The 23,260-nt window shown below is 37.1% G+C and overlaps 1 protein-coding gene and 1 long non-coding RNA gene across 3 annotated transcripts in view; one reads left to right on the top strand and one right to left on the bottom strand.

The window, feature by feature from the left end:
* Positions 1-6,188, top strand: part of LOC126895767 (uncharacterized) — a 12,597-nt gene extending 6,409 nt beyond the window's left edge. The window contains exon 2 of the long non-coding RNA XR_007701717.1: positions 3,382-6,188. This is a non-coding gene — a long non-coding RNA (uncharacterized LOC126895767). The remainder of the gene's footprint in view (positions 1-3,381) is intronic.
* Positions 4,632-23,260, bottom strand: LOC126895765 (protein charybde-like). Of its 2 annotated transcripts, none has more exons than XM_050667971.1 (4): positions 23,096-23,260; positions 7,315-7,507; positions 7,018-7,173; positions 4,632-6,898 (listed from the first exon to the last, which is right to left on the bottom strand). In XM_050667971.1, exons 1-4 carry the CDS (start codon positions 23,211-23,213, stop codon positions 6,814-6,816), a joined length of 552 nt encoding a protein of 183 aa, XP_050523928.1. In that variant the 5' UTR covers positions 23,214-23,260; the 3' UTR covers positions 4,632-6,813. The 2 variants fall into 2 exon arrangements, with proteins under 2 accessions (XP_050523928.1, XP_050523929.1); XM_050667972.1 differs by lacking the exon at positions 23,096-23,260 and adding an exon at positions 7,595-7,866.

Below are 23,260 nucleotides of genomic sequence, written 5' to 3'. Positions count from 1 at the left end.
GACAACTTATTTGAAAAAATATAATACGTTCAAACAATAAAATAACAACTAGTCACTATTTAAACATCGGTAACAAATAATAAAAAAATATTAATAATAATATTTTTTTTTAGCGATAACCTAACACTCAAATCAAACAAGCGTTTAATTCAATTTTGTTTTTCAAACAAACATACGATTTTTTTTTAAAGAAAGTAACGATTTTATTTCTAGCGCTGACCCGGCAAAACGTCTTGTTGTTACAACAATGTGTTTCTTATACTACAAGTCGATTAATTGAAACCAGTAAGGGTCACTATAATAGGATTTGCAAAACAATAGGGGTAAACTAAATCAACGCATAATTAATAATACTCTTACTCGCGTCGGTCACACTTCTAACGTTACAAATTTTGTGACCCCTACATAAGTTGTTCAGAATGAATATTAAACGTAGCATACATAATGGTTCTTAGGACCCTCCAACCTTATCGCAGTCTCCGTGCGGGGGCTGCAAAAGGAAACTCGTCTAACCCCACCGGGTCCCAAACCTGAACATAATCTAAGCCCTTAATCGTTTTCCTATCTGGGAGCGCGCGGTAAAATTTCATTGCCTCGCCGCCCGCACCGCGAACGGCTTAGTCAAATGTTAATACTGTGCGCATTAGGTATGCACACGTGTCGGCTACCGAGATGTGTAACTCGCAGAGATAAAGAAAAAAACGAATACATAATAGTGTCGTACAATTATTTTAAAATAAACTTTCTCCGTACAGGCAGCCTAGTCGTTATCATCGGACTGAGAGCGCGATTAGAAGTAGAAAAAACCAACACATCAAAAATGATTCGTTGCACAGGACTTTCTTTTGTCATTGAATTTCAAAAATCAAAGACGATTTCACGCCGTCCTACGACGAAATTACTGAAATCGTTTTTATTGATGTTATTTGTTTTGTGCGTTGGATAGAAAACATTGAGATATTAATCGCGGCGTTCAATTATTTTAATAGATACTCGTTATTTAAATTATCCGATTCGAAATTAATAACATTGGCGACAAACGCGACGGCGGTGACGTGCGAACAGCCCAACGAAATCGACAAACGTCAGCAGCGAAAATATTTATTTCGGTGTTTTTTACCGCGAAGAAAAATCCATTTTTTTTTCTTTCTTTCTTTATTATTCGAATCTCGATAGTTCAGCAAATGTGCTAAAACTCATGACTACCAACAATAATTATCGGAAATTATTATATTTTCTTCTCGATGGCGTCCAAAGAAAGAAATTCTATTGTAATTACAGATTTATTCGTTATCATCGACGAGTTCAGCAGACCATAGTCGTGCGACTATTAGGTCTATTGTTGTCGTTGCCGTTATTACATTGTATAATACACGACCATAAAATAAAAAGCACATAAACGGGTTTGTTCGACTTGTCATCCCACAAGTGAGCGACGGGAGGAGGGTACGGGCGGCACAATAGCAACGGATAGAACGGTGAACGGGAAAAAAATATACATGTATAAGGTAATATTTATAAACGGTCGGAACACAGACGTTTTTACTACCGGCTGTGTATAAATAGCTAATCGGTCGTGAATAAAATATTATTCTGGCTTCGGTTTAATTGTCCGACTGTAATAATAATAATAATAACAACAACAACGGTAAGGCCTATAAATGAACTGCACATTAACAGTGAGGTACTGTACGTAAATTTACTTAACACACTACTTTTACTGCTATTAACGACGTTATAAATTATCATAATCTTCTGGTTTTCGTTCTTCTTTGTCTCGCGCGCACCATTCGTTTTCCATCCGAAAATAAATAAATACTTTCGGGCGGCCGCACTTTTCGAAAAACATGTATAAAAAGAACCGACGACCTTAACGTGCAACTGCAACCTAAATAGAGCGAGTAATGGACACGTGCGAATTAAAAATTTGCGCGTGTACCGCGACCTCACTCGTCCCTGGTGTCCCCCCTCCCACCGTCGACGCAATAAACAAAGAACCGCAATGCCAGTCCGAGCTTTCCCCCGCCCGCCCCTTGCTACCAACCGCGTCCCCTTCTGGTACGCGCTGCCGTAAACTCCACACGAGCGGTCGCGCTGGTATTTATAGACATCTGTTAGGGCACAGAAGAGGTTTTGTTGCGGTAGCTGGCCCGGGCCCGGTGTAAAGCGTGCGAGTCCTATAAATTATAATGCTATTAGCCGACGCGATGATGCGCGAGATGACGTTTGGGCTGTTGGTTAACGGGAATTATTTATAAAACGCCCGAGGAAAAACGGTGGCCAGAGCAGAGGGAAACAGTCGAGGAGAAAGAACGAGAAAAACAAAAACCAAGAAAATGTTTGAATGCAGTCGGAGTGCGTGTCGAGATTTCCAAATGAATATTTTTATTATTGTTGTTTAATCGACACCACGCGCTCTCCCCGACTGTACACAGTTGGCCGCTCGACGCCAACTTGTCTATTCGGATCGTTGTTTACGCGTTAAAAAATTTTAATATATTTATACACAAACTGCACGCAAACGATTCTTGTAACGCGCGATTACGTTGATGGGCGGCGGCGTCGTTACATAAACGTTTGTTGTAACTACTCGTCGTTCAATCTTAAAATTCGACAACAATCTTTTTAAACGCAATACACGCTAGTGCAAACTTGATTCCATCGGAACTCTTCCACACTCGATGTATATTATCGATGTATGTTTTTTTACCATTTATCGTTCTAAATACACCGCGCGCTGACGTTATCGTCCGTGGCGATATGCGGTTCCGCATTTTTTGTTTTTGTACCACAGTAACGTCTGTACAGATGTTTTTCCGGTGGTTCGACAAGTGGTGTTCCTTTTCTCCCGCCCGTATATTTTTGGAGTAAATACTTTTGACTATCGCCCGCGTTCGGTAATCCACCACAGTTCAGATCGGTTGGTCGGACGGCACCGGTACGAGTCAGTACTGCCCCATAGTCCGCAGACGACATAATATTTCACATACACGGTCGGCGGCGGCGGCAGCATCGGCGGCCACTGGAGCCGATAAATTACTACACTGCCGCCGTCGTGACCAGACCGTACAGGTTTACTGCACGTCCGTACCTGTACGAGCGGCGGTGCCACGACGGCCGCTGGGTCGGATTCGATACACAATCGAAGTAACTGGTTACCATCAACTGGTACCAGTGTAGGATACCACGAATAAAATTATATGCTCTCCACTTGTTCCAAAATATTATACATTCACGTCCTAACTCCGAAAAAAATAACAAAATAATTAACTATGTGGGCGAACGGAATACTCAATCGTCAACTCCGTCGAAGATTTTTTTTTTTTATAACACGGGTTTATTATCATACAGCGTTTTGTATAATAGTTTGATATTTTCTAGGTAACGTTAAAAAACTGCGACAAACAAGCTCAGATCTACCTACGTCAGCAAGAGAAAAAAATTGTCGAGTTCGATTAAAGTATTATCAGTATATTGAAATAATAGTAATGCATATCGCCGAGTTAATTTTAAACAGCTCGTGACCTTTTCTATGGCGGACAACCTAATGTTCGATTGATAATTAATACTCCAGAAATTAATAAATTTTCAACGTTGAAAAACTATTGTGTTTATGTACTCGCACGCACAATGTAATCAAACCTTAGAAACTGTTGGTAAAGAAAATGCCATACTTGTTCAACGTAGGGGGGGCACGAACATTATTATCGCTCACTAACGTCGATCATTTAGTCTGATAAGTATTATTTTTCATGATACACTTTAGTATCATAGCGTTATCAGTTTTAATTATGAAACGCTCGTTGTGTTATGCCTGTATAGAAATTTATCGTCTTATCCCAAGGCCACGGTAGTTTCTAAAAAAATATTATTTACACTGTCGGGTGACAGCGAATAATATTATGACGTACTTTTAGATCGGACCATATGCATTAATCGGTATAGCAAAAACAATGTGTTTTTTTCTAAACTTCAAAGAGTATCATAGGCCCGAATAAGAACAATAAAAAAATATAATTATTGCACACTGACCCGTTTCAACGAGTCCTCGCGACAGTTTTTACTTATCACATTGATGTGTGACGCGTGTAAACCGTTTTAATTGGTTACAACAATATAGTTGCCAGTAGATGTTTTCGTGTGCCTTTATTTTTCTACTGAATTTCAGAAAACCGTCAGCATTCAACCACAAGTAAACAACTTGGCTGTAACGAAAATACACTTTTACTCTCATTTTCCACTTTGACAGATTTTCCAATTAATCGTTTTCAGAAAATCGGTACTGCACACAGTTTTATGTGGTTACCGTACTACCAGTTTGTCAGGTTCAATGACCAGGTCGCACTAGCGATTGTAATTAGGTCAATTTTCATCGAAAACAAAAAAGTAATAAAAATTTGTTGCCGACAATCAGCAGTTTGTATATCATTAACGCCTTAAAAAACAATATATCTCAAAACGAGTTGACAACTTATCAACCCGACGACGACTCATAGGCTCATCATCGTAGCCATGTAGTGCACAAAACACAAATCTTATGCTGTCGTTTGTGATCTTATCGCATCACAACGTTAATGAAAAGTCAACACTATTTTTAACTGGAAGGAAAGAAAAATAATAAACACAAAGCATTTTTGTCAAAATATTATTTTTTTATTAATTTCTCAATTTTTTGCATAGTTTTTTTGTTCATATACTACAACATAACAAAATAAGAAAAAAAACATGACAATTGCTATGAAGTGATATGAATGGCCGGGAGGGTGTGAGGTCGTGCCACAATCAATAGGGAGAGTAGTATTTTGACATTAACAAAAAATATATATAAATATATAAACAAAAATATATAAATTCTCCAACGCTTTTACAATAACGAGTGTTGAGCTCGATACAAGCGCAGTTATATTATTTTTAATATAAACACAATTCAAAGGTAAACTTAACTTAAAAAAAAAATACTGTTAAGAATACACTTTACAGTGTCACTGAGATCAGAAAACATAATATATTATTATAGCCAAAAACTCTATTTTATATATAATATAATTTTACAATATATAATATTATTTTTCTTGTAAAGAATTTAACTGTTAAATTTTGTGAGTTAAAGACCGTCTTTTATGTAAAAAAATTCACACGCGCTTTAATAAAAGCCTACAAAATTTGAAAGTTAACATTTAAGGAAAAAGTAAAAATCCGTTATCACAATATATAGGTATTTCACTAGCCTAATTAATAAAAATTATTTTTAAACAAATATATTTTAATGCTAATTATTAACATTATTTTTTTTTGACTGGTTGTTTAATAAAATAAATATATATATATATATATTTGAATCTGTGTATTATAATATATTATTTTTCAATTATGAAATTCTAAATAGAATCTACCTCTACACTTTTCTCATTAATAATTCATATTCATAGGTATATTTTGTACATATAAACCCTACTGAAATTCATCACAACAATTGTGAGACAAACACAGAAAATACTTAAAGAAAAGATTTTTCATTCAATAATTTATCACCGAAATCTTATTGAAAATATATAAAATGTTTTCATTAATGTGATGTCAGTTAGGAACACTTACGCTAAGGTTAACTTTTTTTTTTTTCATTTAATTATTAATTATATCGATTCATATAATATTTTAATAAATATAAATAAATTTGAACGTGAAAGACATCTTGGCAAATTTCTAAAAATACGCCTATTTAAATAAGGATTTATATTTTTTGAAATTATATCAAAATTTTTTGGTGCGATATTTTAGCCTACATAAAAGTTAATAATTGTTAAAACCTACCAACTAAGTATTATTTTTTCTTTTGTCTGGACACACTAATATTTTGAATGAAATTAGCAATATATATATATTTTTTTAGTTTTTTTTTTTTTTTTTTACAATTTATTTTATGTATTATATTTTCAGATTTTTGTTAAATCCTGTCCACTATTATGATTTTCACTTATAAAAAAAAGTACGTACGACTATGTAAAAAAGATTTTAACTGTACCTAATTCAAAATCGACTTAAAGAAACTACAATCTACAATATCTATCTGTGTACCTAATAATCTTAATATTTACGCTCTATAAATATATATTTATCATTATGTATGTATATAACTATAAAAAGCCGACAAAAAACAACGATTTATGGGTAAAAAAAAAAAAAGGAAATATTAATAATTAGTATTATAATCTGGAGACATATATAATATAAATATAATATCAATGTATAAATTTATCGACATAAATAATAACGAAAACAAAAATTAAACGTAACACAAAGACTGATCACAATCGAATTTTTAAAAATTTTTCTTGCGCGTATATATGTATCTATATATATATATATATATATATATATATATATTCATACTTATATAATTTGTTTTTTTCTTCATATCATTTAACATAAAATACTATATATACACACACACAATACATACTATTATTATTTTTTCACTTTCCACACCACAGATCCACTTACAAGACCAAGGAAAATGGCGTCTACACGATTTTTCTTAATATTTTTTAAAACAATATTACAAAAATGTCGTTATTACTTGGTGGTAGTCGTAAACTGCGCACGCTCGTTAGTAGTGCATAATTTGTTGTTTTTAAATTTTTCAAAAAACGCACAGGCTGTTCCGAGGGAATCAGTCTTGGCTCTCTCTCACTCACGTCGGTGGTGTTGTTGGTGGAGGTGGTGGTAGTGATGGTGTTATGATGAGATACTGACAATGAGAAGGAGGTGGAGGAGGTGGCACTGTCGTTCGGCAGCACCGGACGTCGCTGGTCCTCACTCCAAAAAAGACCGGTACAGCTTCCTTTTTTCTATGGTGAATTCTTGATCTATCACTATGGTACCACCTTTAGTTAAATTCCTGTTAAACAAACGACGACGCTCGAGATTAGAATCGACTGGCATTTAGAACGCGGAAAAAAAAATTAACAGTCGCGACACCAAAGCGGTCGAAAAAAATAATAAAAATTACATCTTTACCTAATGAATAGAGGAATGAGCGACCACGTATTTCGGGGATCTTGTTTGAGTGTGAGGAACAATTCGAATGTCGACACTGTGTTGGTATCACATTTGATTGTACCGATTTTCCGGCATTCTTGGTCGCCTTCGAAATTCAGGTACAATGTGCATCCTCTGAGAAAAAAAAACGAATCCGGTTAACGGGTCACATGATTTTTAAAATGGGGAGTTTGAAATAAAATTTAGAAACTATTAAAGGTAAGCAAGATAAAGGAATCTTTATAAATTTGTCGGTAAAAAAATATTCCGACTCACCTGAGACCACAGGGTTCGCTTTCGGCCATTTTAAGCACATCTCTGGCTATCCTCCGGAGAAGATCAGGCGGCAGCAAAACTTCGCCGCACGATAACTGCGCTCGTTTGGCCGCTCGGAGTTCTTCTTCAAGCCGTTGGTGTAGTGCCATAAACGCACTGGTTTCCGACTCTATGTCCTCCAGTTTCAAGATTCCTGTACACATAAAAATCACAAATATTTAGCATATCGGTTAAAAAAAAAAAAAATCATAAACGTTTAAGGGAAAAAAAAAATTAGTACCGAGAGTCGAATGAACGGGATACGACGGTTGTATATAATAAGGAGGAACAACTTCCATTTTCTTCGCAATTTTTTTAGTGCGTTTCGTTATTTTAAATAATTCGAAAACCACTCGGTTATTGTATGTAAAAAATTATTATGTTTATCAGCACATTCACTTGAACGTTTATATACGATTAGTCGCCTATGTCGAACAGCTATGGAGTGAACCGAATCTGACCGCGGCGGTTGATCAACTGAAGAACGATAGATACGATTACTGACTGACTGGCACTACCAGTACCGGCGGCCGGCCGGTTCGATCAGCTGTTGGAACAAAGAGACCCCGCGGCCCCGTCGCCCCACTAGTGCCGCACTCTACCGTCATCGTCCGCCACTATCTGCCGCTGCCGCAGGCCCTACCGAACGGTGCCGACGTGACCGTGTGGGGAAGTGGCTCGCAACGAGTGGTGGTGGGGACCATCGACTACCGCTACCCGGACCCGATCCCCCGCCACACGATTTTGCCCCGAGGGCCCTAAATAATGCGCGCACACACGCGCCTTCTATCATTGCCTCGCGCTCTCACTCCCTCCGCCACGTCCCGTCATCTTTGCCCAGCGTTCTCACCGCTGTCCCACCGTTCTAACCGCGGACAGAGCGTCGTTGTGTCGTCGTGTACCGAACTTCCCTTTGTTCGAAAACACCAACGCGCACGCACAAATAAACACGTACGCAACCGGCCGCGGTCGTGGGCGTATTTCGTCGCACCACCGGACCAGGAGAAAGAAGTGCGAGTAGTTGTTAAAGAAAAGGGCGATGAGGACTCGACGAATTTTTTAGGTCTTTGTCCGAAACCTCAGGATATCCGGCCAACACAAGTCGACCTAAAACACCGTGTCAGATCATAATAATATATTGTATTGTTTTCGCGCGGCCCGATGATTTTTTTTTTTTTTCAATCAAAAGTCTTGTACTACACAGTTGAGACCACTTCGGTGTCTTCCGAGGGACTTGGTGTGAATAATCTACAGACCGTAATAGTCGGTATTCGTTTGTCGTCGGAGGCGATTACTAGTTGTAGTTAAAAAATTCATTATCACCGCGACTAGGAAGTCAATTAACGGTCTCTGTTCGTTATAAAAAGTTACAAATACTATGTGGATTCGTTTTGATTTTGTATTATAACAAGCAACAGGACAAAAACGAGTAAATTTGTTGACCTTGAGCACGGCTTGCAATGGCTGTAAATTAAAAAAAAGTATCAATTAACAATCCGGCGTCGCCACTTCTCTTTTTCGNTACTATGTGGATTCGTTTTGATTTTGTATTATAACAAGCAACAGGACAAAAACGAGTAAATTTTTTGACCTTGAGCACGGCTTGCAATGGCTGTAAATTAAAAAAAAGTATCAATTAACAATCCGGCGTCGCCACTTCTCTTTTTCGTGGCAAGTTGGCAACGTTGAATAGTCCAACCAAACAATATTTTCAAATAAAAGCCAAAATCGCTCTGTATTAATAATATTTTAGAATAATAGACAAATTAGGGGAAAATTTGGTACGTAGGAAAATATATAATTGAAGAACAGACGGGCAAAATTTAAATTTAGAAAAATGTACTTTTTTTTTTTGTAACTCGTAATTTTTATATCGACAAACCAAGTTACTATATTTGTGTAAGAACTCTTCTTTTTAATATTAGTAAAACGAACCCGTATTTTATTTGGAAATTACTATTTTTACTCGTTAAACAATGGACCTGTAAATATTCATTAGAAAAATAAATAAACTCTTATTTGTATTATGAGTTTTATTACAATGACTATCGGAATACTAAATAGGAATTTTTTTTTGTTCGTTTTTGTGTTCAACAAAAAATTATTTAATCGTAGCGTATTGTTAAAATTTACTTAACGAATTAAATACAAAAATTAATAGAAAACCACCGCTTTAATCCAAATATTTTTTATTTTATGTCTCGCTCAAAAGAAAAACATTGTTAAACATGAATATTGTAAAAATACTCGAAAGTTGAGTGTTTTCAACACGGTTTCTTTTTTGAAACGACTAAAAAATGCCCTTGATGGAGCCTCGATTTTAATGAAGATGAAATTTTGTCGGTACCATCTGGCAGAGAAGGGGAAGGTGTTTCTTTGTCAGCACTGTTTACTATTATCCTGCTGTTACCGCTCTCCCGAATAGGGGAACGTTTGAAAGGGAACGTGTCACCCGCCTTTGACCGCGCAGGGATGCAAAATTGAACGATGCAACATACACAGTACGATAAAAAAAGGTAATACAAAAAATATATATACTCATCACCCTTTTTATTCTGCGCATTAGTAAAACTTTTAGTTGACGCCGTGTTTTAAATATTAAATATCCGTCAACTTAATAGTTTTTTTTTTTTACGAAACAGTGGGGGTGTGTTCAGTTATTAAGCAGAGATAAACTCAAATGGAAAAAATCATTAAACAAAGAAATTAGAGAGACGCGAAAAAGTTTAGGTTTTTAAAAAGCAATTTAAGTTAATCAAAAAAGTAATCAAAAACTGAATTCGAGAATAACGACTGTTATTTATTTTTACTATCAATATAATTAAACTGTTCTGAACGACCGTCGCTCTAAATCCGTAAATTGAAAAATGATACCAATTACACACATTGGCCACTCGCGATGAGTACGAGCGCAGACAATGAAAATGCATCGATTAGACAATTAAATTCCGTAACAGTATTGTTATCGAAATAAACACAATTGATGAAACAAAATCCAACGGCAATAAATACATTAGAAGCCCAGTAATGTTAATGAACTTTCATGGTTAAATATATTTAAGCATACGTGTTAATTAATATTTGTCGAAACCGTTTAATTGTCGATAATTTTAGTGTACAGCCCGTTTGGCTTCTAGTTAGGCTAACAATCGTACATTGTATTGCAACGAATAATTATTGATAAAAAAACAATTTTATCAACGCGACGACAACAGATCCCATTACGGTACACGTAATAGCTGTAAATCAAGTTGCGGGGCCGACTTAAATAGTTCGCATGTGATGTCTAGTGGCCGGGCAAACTAAAATAAATGTAAAACTAATTATAAACCAAACGGTGCCTATGACTTTACATCTATTTAGGACTTATCAAAGCTCGTGAAACGATTAAATTGATACGAAAATAATGTTGTTATTTTGGGCTGCTTTTGAACGGTACACGATTATTTTACACATATAGTTTGCTGTGTTTTTAAATAACCACAAAACATTATATGGATATTGACCGTAGGTCATCGCATAGAAAATACATTTTTGTATTAAAAGGTAACCAACCGTTCACGTTTTATCCGTTGGCCGTATGATATTATTATTAGATAGGGTTCTATACACGACATTAAATTTGAACAGCGTTGACACACGAGTGTAGCCAATAGTCGGTTTTTTATAATATTGCCTGTCGCAGTTTTATGTGGAAAGAGCTTTCCGAATTATATTGGATTACTGGCAGGTTCAAACGTGATCAGTGACATGCAGTTAACCACAACACATTATTGCACTTACCTAACACGTACATCAGGTACAACGAATAAACAATGTTAATGGATTAATGAAAATTATAAAACAATACTATTGGTATATCGCAGGCAGAGTACTTGATTAATTATTCACTTTTTTCATAATTATATATGCGCACCGATGTCTGTGACGTAAAAACAAATAAACTTTATTGTAAAACAAGTTTTGTCAAAAAACGATAAACAAAAAATATATATAGGAAAGATAATTAAGACAAATTGAAAAAGTTTGCACCAATCAAAAGTACTTTTGTTTTTGTTCGTTAAAAAAAAAGTCATCAGCGAGAATTCATTTAATAAGCATAAACTATGTGCGGTGATGTAATCCTAAAAAAGTTCACCAGTACACGTCTAATTCAGCACACATAACGTCTACTCTCTGAAATCCCTGGACATTTTTTTGAGCAGGGCTTTCAAAATAATAGGTCGACCACGTCAAAAATTCAACAGTCGCTGTTAGAACTATTTCGGCAGGGGTGGGGGTTATAATCCCCAAACCCTGCCCCGGTTGCTTCACTGCCTCTAATAGTTACTGAATTCCGAGCGAACCGGAGAAAGGTTTTACAAAACAACGTGTATTCAAATGTTTGACATAATAATTATATACATTTTTTAACGACCAAGGAAAGTTGGTCTGAGCATCAACGTTGCTCTTTGTCTATAAACCATTTGAATTACTAGTATTTAAATCGATTAGAAATCTAGTGTGTATTATGTTGTAAAGACAGTCGCCGCCGTAAGACTGTGAATTATAAGCTGCGTTCATGCACGTGTCTACAAAAAGGTTATGGCTTTTATATCGTAACAAATAATTATATTAAATGGAATTTATTATCAATTGGATAAACGTCAAGTGGTCAGGTACGAGTAGGCGTACGTCCCGACCGAGATTTTCGTTAACGATACACGGCAAAATAAAAAAACGTGGGTACACCGCGAGAGGCATTTGTTTGTAATTTACACGCAAACAACAGCGTCCAGTTGTTGGGATCAAACGATACAACAAATATTCAGTCGAGTTCAGGAAAACAGTTTGAACGAATCTGCGGCTGACACGAATTACTCGTTGGATCAAAGAGATCCGCAGCAACGCAAAGCACACGGACGACCAAAACGTTATCAGCAATCGGGAAACAAAGTGACCGAACCGTTTGGACCTCCCGACGTTTCCGAAAGGGTATTATGTGCTCGACCAGAAGTAACAAACGAGGGGTCACGTCCACAGCAAAGTACGCGTAGGCACAATGTTATTTTTACGGAAGCGCACACCGGTGACACTCACAACAAGTACGCGTAATGACGCCGATCTAAGTAGCAAAACGACCAAGTGTTGGCCGAGTTGTAGAGAACGAAATAATAATCGTAGGGTAGGACGCGGTGATCAATAGATATGGTGGTATGTGAGCATTGTAAGGCTATTTCAATAGTTTTTACCCTTGGTTCCCCTTAAACAAAAAAATAAATACATCTTAAAGGGTTGATGAGCGTTTTTTCTAACCGTTGAGCGTTGCCGCGGTGGACTCTCCCACAGAGATTTCGTCATTGCCAGGCATTCTTCAGGCACCTCAAAAAATAATGATAACCTTTGAATTCTGGTTTCGATCGTACAGCAGTCAAACACAATGGACGAGCCGGCTATTATCAGATGTACAATATTATGTATGTATAATATTATACACACATAGTCGTAATGCGTGTACGCCGAGGGACTAAAAGAGATTTTATAATGCGGACGGGTTTCACAGGCCAGTAAAAAACACAACCATTGTGGGTGTTAACCGGTCTCAACTAGTCTCGCGTTTAATACAGAAGCTACGGCAGTGACGGGTTATTTTTTTACTCTCGGAATTGTTTGCGCACTGGAAATACGAGAGTGTTATAATGTTGTGTACGTTCTATGGTAACACGACATTGTCAGTGGCCGAAAATTAAACTGTTGGCGTCACATTCGAAATGCATATATCAGTGGGGTACACGTCGAAAAAAAGTGTTGGGGTTGTTCCGGCGGATAGTAACACGATACAAAGTGAAAATATAACAAAGAAATAATCAACTAGCGTATTGTATTTCGTTAGCCTCATTCGTTGCCATCAAAAACAAAAAAAATTACCCAGTTTATATTTCATTAATCCTTAAGAAAACTTACAGTGTCCAAGAGCCTACAAAGAAACTCTAAATGTCTAATCTAATCTAAACGGGATTGTGCATGAATACTACTCTATCAATAGTAGTCGCCGGTAAGAAATATCTATTTTTTCATACTCAAGCCGATTTAAAAAAATTCAAACGACAAAATACATTTAAACGACAGTTTTTTTAAACGCGCAAAACGTACGCAGAGTGCGATATTATCATTACAACACCACGAAGATATTTGCGATCAATTTACACATTAAACTCAATTTGCGACAACGTGTGCCGACACTTTGAAGGACTTTTTTAAAATATCGTACGACAACAGCAACTCGTATTCAGTGAAGTCATATTTTCAGAAATTACCGTATTGTAATTAATCGACTTTAGGCAAATCGAACGGTGCCAAACTGTAATCTATTTAATGAGCGCTGTACACAGTCGTGTCGTTTGAACTTGGAGTTACGCTCAGTTCTAAGGATATTAATATGTGGCGTGCGTAGTGACAAAGACATTACATTGTACGTATACGCACGCATCATCACGTACAGCGGCACGAGACAAAGGAACATTGTAGCGTAGCGACGGCCGAAGGATAGAGCGGCGGATATCGGCGGAGCGGAGGGTGGATGCGACCAGTGCGAACGAACGGGAAATCAATAGTCAACCTTGACAAAGGCATCGAGCAAAGGCTGATGGCAGTAGTGGTGGCGGTGGCGGCGGGGTGTGTTTGCCAGCTGGTCGACTTGGACGGCGGCGACGGGGAAGAACCGGAAAATCGTTATTCCCGGGAGTTGGTTCATGCGCGCCGCAAGCTTCTTTGTTTCGGTGCACTTCATTCATCCAGCACAGCGACCCTTCGCAATATCCCCTCCCGTCCACCCGTTGCAAAACACGCGAGCACGCATAGTGGACTGTGGGAAGTGAGTAACGGGACAAGGGGACGTCAAGCCATTACAGTGTTGGGGTGTACAACAGAAAAAGAGAAAGGACGTTTACAGATAATGAAACCGGTGATTTTTATGTTAGGGATGCGTCGATAAAAAAGGGGCGAGGGGGGTTGGAAACCTCCCCCGGTTTTTCGAAGGGTGAATATTGGGGGGGGGGGCAACTGTAGGGTAGGAAAACACTAAGCCACCGACAACAGAAAAAAAGTTTCACTCCGCTTCCTCAATAAATATAAATCCGTTCTTAGCTGTAGTTACGTACACAAACGTTTGGAATTTTTGCGAGTATACAAATTATAAAACTTATGTCAGATCTCCATTCAGAGTTATACAACATTTCACGATTATGAGCAGTTCAAACGTTGATTTTTTAAATCGAAGTTTGCACGAAGAATACTCTGAAAGTCTTATCCCGATCTGTCACATGGTAGCTGCTTAAACTGTCTCTCATAACCGTTTTCATAGAATCCATAAAATACGACTTACTCAAACCAGTGTATACCTAATTTCACTAACATTAACGTCATATGAATTGGTGTGTTCGGAAAATCTCATTAAGTCAGTCGGCTCAAAAGACTTGAGTTGGATTAATTTTCTCCGACACTAAAGTAGAATCTCTCAGTTCACTTTAAATTGATAAGTAAAGCAATGTGAATATCACAACTATCATTTATTATATACCAATATTTCAATCGTACAGTATTGTTGTTCTTGTGTTACTAAAACTTTGAAATTTTATCCTGACAAAATGCCAACTAGTATTTCGATTGTAAAATTACCAACGCTTTAAACGTGAATACATTCCAAAGCTTCTAAAATTTAAAATATAATATTCGCCGTTTTTTAGTTGACTAAGGTTATTATTAATATAATTTGCCCTAATCGATATTTCATAAAAAAAATTGCAAAAAATTTGTACTATTGAAATTGATTTATAATTTGTCCAATTGTAAATTATTTACCCTTTACTAAGTATACACTTGGGCACCGTTTATTGATTAGGAAACTTTTTATACATAAGAACATAACACATTTTATGTTTATCCAACAAAACAGATAACTATGCGGCATTTCTTTTTGAAATCGTTAAATTTTTATAACAATTAACTACCACATATATATGCCTTGTTGATGCAATATTTAATTAGTATTTATTTCGATGCATCTCCGAAATTACGATTCATTAGAATACTATTCGAACTGCAATTCATCAAATATGTATAAGTTATAAGTCTATGTGTTTCACGTTTAGGTTAAACATGTATGACCAGACGTTCGGCTTTGGCTTACAAAGTAAAAAAACGGAAATAAAAATTATCCAAAAACTGTACACTATGCTGGGTCGTCGTAAAAAATAATTCCTCGGTAAATATCATTAACTTTAAACAATAATAAAAAGTCATAATTATATGACTTCGATTATTTTGAGTCGTCTCTCTTTCTCCTTTTTGGGTTTCCTGCTGACTGTTCCCACATGCACATCATGATAAAAAAAAAAAAAAAAATCCGTGTAAAAATAATAATATAGCCATTCAAGTATTCTCTTTGTGTTGCTTCGCGTTCAGTCGACCATAATGAGGCACCTATCTAATTTCAGGTAATAACACAACATTACATTCATGTATATCAATTATAATTTATGGTAAAAGTATAGTATTAAAAACACTGAATTTTTTTTTATCTAACAATGGAAAAACATAGAAACACTATAATATATACTGAGACTTAGGCTTAAAAAACACTACACAAAGCAGTAAGACTTAAATTCATTATTCGAGTAGCCGAGAAAAAATTGCACAACTCATAGTTTTCAAAATGATTAATTTTGACATTGACTCGATTTTCAATTAGATTTTCGATTTATAAGCTTGAAAACGACTAGTTATGTTTATACAAATCGATAAAATGTAATACTCGTGTAATCTATTAATCAATAAACGGATAAACATAGTTGTAAAGATATGAAATGAGTGGCACTTAAAGTTTCTCAAAAAAATAACATAATTCGTTTTAAACTATACCGCGGTACAAATAATTAGCAAGTATTACTCAGTTAAAACATTGAATACAGTCTTACCTCTTAAAAATAATTTCAATTTTAGAACAACATGTTTAAATATCAAACCATATGAATGTACATCTTTTGAGGCAGCTCGTTGAGAAAAGAATAAAAGTTACACTGAAAATCAGTAAAATGAATTTTAAAATAAATTAGTCGATTCCGATTAAAATTTCAAGATAAAACTCGGCCAATAAAAGCAGCACTTATTTTATAACTAAAATTTAATCAACTGGAAGGTCTATAAAAATTGTTTTCGCGTGAGTTGTTAATCATCAACTTAATTAGCCATAGACGCTACTAATAAAATATTTTACTTCATTCGAAACGCATTCAATGTCCAAATCTAGAAAGCATTATCTGGCACTAGATAAGATAATTAAATACTAATAGCTTTTAAACATAAGAATAGCGTGTTTGATTTAATTTTATTGAAAAAATTCAGGCCAACTGTTGATGTTGTTGAGAAATGCTGACGTTAGTATGATGTACAATACCCACAGTACTACAATATTAAAAAGGATATACAGGGTTGGTATTTTTTAAACAAAACAGCTGTTAACTGGCTGCTAATTAATGTAAAACTACTCGCACGCGGTAGGAAAAAATTTAAAGAAAATTGTTCGAATGAATATTGATTATTTCGTATTCAGTGACATTGAAAATTAAACAATATAAAGTATTCCGAATCGCAGCTTATCAATGATAAATCGACTTATCTCAATAACGAACCAACAATCGCATAGTGCACAAATATATTCCCCGTTCTTTTATAAAACGAAACACATACATTTTAGAACGGATCGATGAATATAATATTATACCTAATAAAAGATTTCTATTACTTAGGTATACCACTCGAATCAATAAAAATCGATACAAGTCAAAGGGCATATTAGTTTTTAGGTCTGAACTACAATAACACTCGAATGTGATCTGTGAATCGGTTAAACTAATGAATGACATTACGCCATTGTAATTCGAGTGTAGAACAATGTTTTGTGGGGTAACTGTTATTATGAGTTTCTGCTTTACCGACTCTCTCGGAATTGCTTACAACAAACGTTATGCATCATATTCGAAATAAATAAAAAAATCACCCCCTTCAATTACGCGTTTAAGAGAAATCGTTAAGGGCTCGTTTTGAATAAATAGAATAAAAGAGCGCGTTGAAAATATTAAAAAAACTGGCCTTTATAGTTTCATTCATTCTAGCCAACCCTTTCGATTAACATCTGAAAATCGGCTTAATTGACAGACGAGAGGAAGTAAATCTATAAAAAGTCACAGTAACAATAAACAATCGAATGTGAAGTTAACTATTGTGTCGGTTTACGGTCTGGTCGGTGCCACACGGAGACTAGTGTAATAAATAATATCGAATCAGAAGTTATATCGAATATGTGAGGCTTCTTTTTTTTTCATTTCTTTGGCAAAGCCAAAGACGGGACGCAAGCCAAGGGATTTCATGTGTAGGGGAAAAAAGACACATCTGCATAAGTCATTTTCCATTTCGGTCGCGTCTTATTGACCAGGGGTCGTGAACGGGTTCCTCAGCTCAGCGTGACATTGTGTGCTTGTTTATTGATATGAATTGTCAGCTTATCCTCGTATCTCGACCCAACAGAATCAAAAATAGAGGGAAATGTTGAGAACATGCCAAAATCGAACGGTGGGCCGATTGGCGAATGTCTACTGCCGACTATGAATTGTATAATTTATTATTGGCCCGAATTATTGACGATAGCCGCACTTTTGTTTGATTTACAATGTATTAAAACAAATTATGATGCCAGTAAATATTTTTTAATCAAACGTCCACAGCGATCCCCCGCGCCCTCGTTGCTTCTCAAATGAAAACTGGCGCCAATGATTCTAACGGTCAACAACGACAAACTAACAAATGAAAAACCTTCGATTGGTTAACATCTATAGCAATTGAACATAAAGAGTTTGTTTTAACGCGACCAATTATAATGTAATGTATTCGAACTCTGGTAACAAGCCAATGAAATAAAGCAATTTTCAGTTCCGCTTACATCGAAAAAAATGTTTGTTAAAACTATTTAAATAAATCATCGTTTAACATATTCGGTGCACTTATGAGTTTCTAAAATTAGAAAGCCCGAGTTGTACACGAATAAATAAAAAACACTTGCATTTATTAAGCCGGTAATTATTTGGTTTTTCTTCGGATGTCCATAAAATATTTTTATCATTTAAAGGACAATATCGAATGGTAATAATAGTTCCTTCGGTCGGATAGATGAAATATCAAAGGAATGGATTTTTTTAATTATCCTTTAGTGTTACACGAGCGTCTTAGAAAGTTATTTTAGTTTTTCGTCGACCGAAATCATTTACGGGTTTTTCAGACACTCCGAGTTGGTTTCCCATAAATCACTATGTCATAATAAATATAGAAATCGTTCATCTCAGAATCTGCCAAAACGTTGCGACCCACTTACTGTAAACCGTATAACTCCAAATCAATACTTATTGACGCGTTTTTATTTACTTTAACGTATTAAACTGTAGCCGATATTTTTTCTATACTTTCCCTTTACTAGCCCACCCTCTTTAATCGACCGTTTTGTTTAAACGATAAAATTGTGCCAACTTCGACTTCCTCCCAGTGCACATTTGCAGTTCAAAACGATTTCAAGCGGTTAGGAGCGGTCAAATAACAGGCGATCCATCAAATCTCGGGAAATGATTTCGACGATCAAAAATTAATAACTCTATCGAAGCGAAATCGTAAATTAAAGTTTACGCATCTTTACGTGTTATTACGTAGTAAAACCAGTTAATTTTATAAAAAAACTCAAAACCGCAATCTATCTGGGCGCACCGTCGATAAGTAAAAAAAAAAAAAAACAAAGGTGCACGGTACAAAAACTTATTAGTCATGTCTGGTGTACGTATCGACAGCAGTTATTTTTAACGATCAGAACAATAATAATAATCGCTGGTTCGCAAAAACGCAATATCAAGTCAGCCGACCCGCAAAGGTACACTTGGCCGCGTTTCAACAATAATATATTAGTAAAGTTTTCCAAGAAAGTATTTTCATGGAGACCAATGCGCGACGGCGATAACGACGGCCGCGGCTATCGAACAAAACGTCGAAAAATATTTACAGTTGCGGTGGTGATCTTTTCGACGTTTATGTAGAAATATAAAATGTACCGCCGCTGTATGCGTACAAATATCGATTTAGAAGTTGGTGCACAGACGAAAACACATAGGCGCGCGTAAACACCCTCACCTCGAATGCGGCCGACAGCACAATGAAAATATACGGTCATTTTAAAGTGGCCACCCGATGGCGTTTGTATAAGACGTGTCGCGTGATATCGTCGGGGCTCGGGTGAACGTACGCCGGCACAGCGTCGAATGGTGTACGCGCGACAGGGAAAAAATAAAAAGGTAACGGTCAAACGACATCATCGCTATAATAAGCGACCACCGCGGTGGTAGTAGCGCTGCGACACAATTAGCTGCTCTTGACGTTTCTCGCTGGATAGTCGGCGGTGCGTCGTCCAAGAAAAACAACGAATCTATAACGAGTTCTGCAGTCATGCCGCCCTCCTGACCACACCGTGCGGAATTCGGACGTCTGCCCCGTCAGAAACGACCGGTCAATTAATATTGTGCACTTTCCTGTACACGGCCGGCGGTGACAGAGGTCGCGACCCAAACGTACCTTTGTCCGGCATGTCCTTCGCGCGTCACGCCTCTCGACCGCCGCACAGTACTCTACGGGCACCGTATGCCCCAAAACAAATCGTCCACTACAACATTTTTTAACTGCGAGGTTGATGAACATCGGTTTTTTACGACACACGTAAACCGTGTACACACGATGCGCATACTAGACGGAAAGATATCGTTCATTGTTGCGCCTACAAACGTCCGTTTTCGTCCTCAGTAAACGCTCGCCGGCGTTCGGTTCGAATAATATAATATTTGTTCAGTTCCAACTCGGCTGACGTTGCCGCCGCGGATCGCACTGACCACACAACGACTGTTTCAGAAAAAAAACCGTTGTTGTCGAAATGTGTTTGTTTTCATGTAAATTACTACAAGTATAATTAACATTTCTCGATAATTAATAATGCGTGTACTGCGCGTGAAGGAATACAACGCGCCGCGCGAGAACAATGAAAAACTCCGAGGTGCTCATTAGGACCGACCAAGGCGATCCTCGCGAGTAGTAATACAAGCGGATGCAAAATGACAAAATTACATCCAAAACGCTAATTTACGCCGATATCAGGTTTAATTGAATAATTGTCGCTATTTTTAGCGCGGGAGCCATTAGTGCAGTTTACACGCCGTTACCGTTTATACTAATTAACGCAAAATTCTGATGTAATGTGTTTTAATAGCGACTGTTACCGTAGAAAATAAAAGTATGTGACATATGCGCGTACAGTTGGTTTGTCTAACAGCTCATGCCAACGGCATTTTACACGTCATAGAACGAAATTAAAGTTTGTCGTCAAAATGTCAACCACCGCGCGAACAATATCCATTTGTATCGTTTATTGGAAATACAACATCGGAACCAGTCGGTGTCGATGTTGTTTTTGATTTGTCACGCTTGAAAACTGACGAGTATAAACCAATTAAGCTGAAAGAAATTCACTGCACATGTTGAGCGAACGTTGAATCGAAAATTTATCCGATAATAAAAAATGCGTTTTTACATGTTAGGTGAACTTGACGAGAATTAACTATTTCCGTACAATCGGACGCAATCGTTTGTGGAAAATTTATATTTGGGCAGAGCCGTCCCTTTTCATCCCCTTCATTTCTCCTGGAATAATAAAATTCTACATATATATATATATATATATTTAAAATAGCAGTATTTATCACTGAATTAGAGGCGGAGCTTAATTCCTATTCTTTATTTCGGCGTCCTATTAAATAGGTATTCACCGGCGAAGAGCTTATCTGCATCGAAATAATTTTTTTTCAATGAACGCGATACGAAATACCAAGTGTTTTTTTTTTTAGACAGACCTTATAAATGAGTAATTTATAACGAACGCATTTTTTGTAACAAAACGATTAAGCGCCTGAACTCGATTTGTTTGGATCCGCACCTGTGCGCTCGGTTAATGTAAAATTTCAATAATCCCCATAAATGGCTGAATGCTTTTTAATACGTTTATTTTCTCACTTTTAATTGTGAATTTACTGGGAAAATATAGGTAGTTCAATTGGGGCGCGGGAGGTGTCACGATAACCAAACGCACGGGTGTCGTCGTGGCTCGGGACATTTCCAAAACGCCAATCCGAAAGCCCACCGGATGTGCGGACGGTAAATTTACATTGGCACGCCGTTACGGAATCTTGAGGTGAAAAAAAATGCTTTTCGATGAAAAGCAGAACGTGTAAAACCAGAGGAACAGAGGCTTTACTTTATAGGCTAATCGGCGATCGAATGCAGACCGTGTGTGGATTGATTTCCGGCCACGTTTTTTTATATTCAATGTTTTATGAACACGCGGTGTTTTATACGTACTATTTAAAAAAGATAGCTCGGCCGACACAAATGTCAGGAAGTTTCGTTGTCAGTGCACATTAAACACAATGAAACGCGAAATTCGCGTTAATTCTCCACAACAAAACGCGTGGCCGATCGACAACAAAGAGAGTGTGGAAAAAATAATTTCACCTGTAATTATACACCGGCTGATGGCCCGTGAAGGAAGCTAATTTCAAGCACGCGAAATTACCAGACCGGCCAAAACGCGCACAATGTCCATCAATCCGCGCGAGTTTGAAACAATAGGACGATCGAATTAGAATTTTTTAACCCGTCCGTCAGAATCGCCGCAGCTGTTCACGGACAAAACAGAGGCGGCGCGCAACACAAAAGCTGTACATGACACTACAATTACAAACAGTAATTAAAAACGGCATACGACAACACTACCACTTGAACCATAAGACACTCGATTCGATGGCCAAGCCGACTCGCTTGTTTTTCTCTCGCCGGTCTTGAAACCGGCTGCGCGTTTGATTTATTCAAAACGCTCCGACCGATTCAATATTACCGACTGTTGAAACCACTCGCAGTACTTTTTTCTTCACGACGAAATTTTTTTCCGCGATTGTTCTCTCTATTCTTTCTCGGGACAACCGTAAACAACCATACCGTGTACTGTTGTCGGAGCTCATTGTTTTACTAGTACAAGATAAATCTAGTACACGTCAAATCACTCGTATTCGAGCAATTTTTCTTTAATGTTCTACGGATTTGTCGATTCCATCGACAAAACTACGTTAATATTTTGCTTTACACGGTTATCATGCTGAAATGTTCCAACAATAAACTATTAAATATTCCGAACGAATATTTAAACCATTTTATAGTTAACGGTGTCCGAATGAGCCGTTTTGATAAAAAACGTAATTTTTGCCACAACTTTAATCAAATAAACGTTATGGCTTTCATTTACACCGATTCCGATAAGAAGAAAGAAACCCTTCGCTGAAACATTGTTTAATTTTTAATTTCAACGGGTAAAGCGATTGGTAGTTGTGCAGCGTTGTTATTCTATTGTTGTGCCCCGGCCGCCCACCCTCCGCGACCGACAGGTTGTACGACACCAGACAATGTAATTATATTATCGTGTCAATTCGTTCTTGGCAAGGGTGGGACAATGTATTATTCATACAACGTAAGGAAAACGGTTTTTGAGTGTTAATAGCGATTACGAGTGAACGGGAGGGGGGGGGGATGCCATCGCATACAGTCGAGTGTAGGATTCGCTCGTACTACAACTGACCTGTAATCAGCGTGCCGTCTTTGCCATCGGACGCGACCAATGCATCCTGACCGTGCCACATGCCGGCGATCTTCCTGAATACGTCCGACAACCGTACTACTTCCCGGCGAGCAGACATCGCAGCACGGAACACGCCGGACCGCTGTTGGCCGTATACTGAACTTG

This window comes from Daktulosphaira vitifoliae, unplaced genomic scaffold, assembly GCF_025091365.1.
Source record: "Daktulosphaira vitifoliae isolate Bord-2020 unplaced genomic scaffold, ASM2509136v1 Scaffold_1, whole genome shotgun sequence".
In the NCBI taxonomy this organism is placed as follows: domain Eukaryota; kingdom Metazoa; phylum Arthropoda; class Insecta; order Hemiptera; family Phylloxeridae; genus Daktulosphaira; species Daktulosphaira vitifoliae.
Note: the sequence above shows the minus strand (reverse complement) of the source record. Positions and strands in the feature narration are given on the sequence as shown.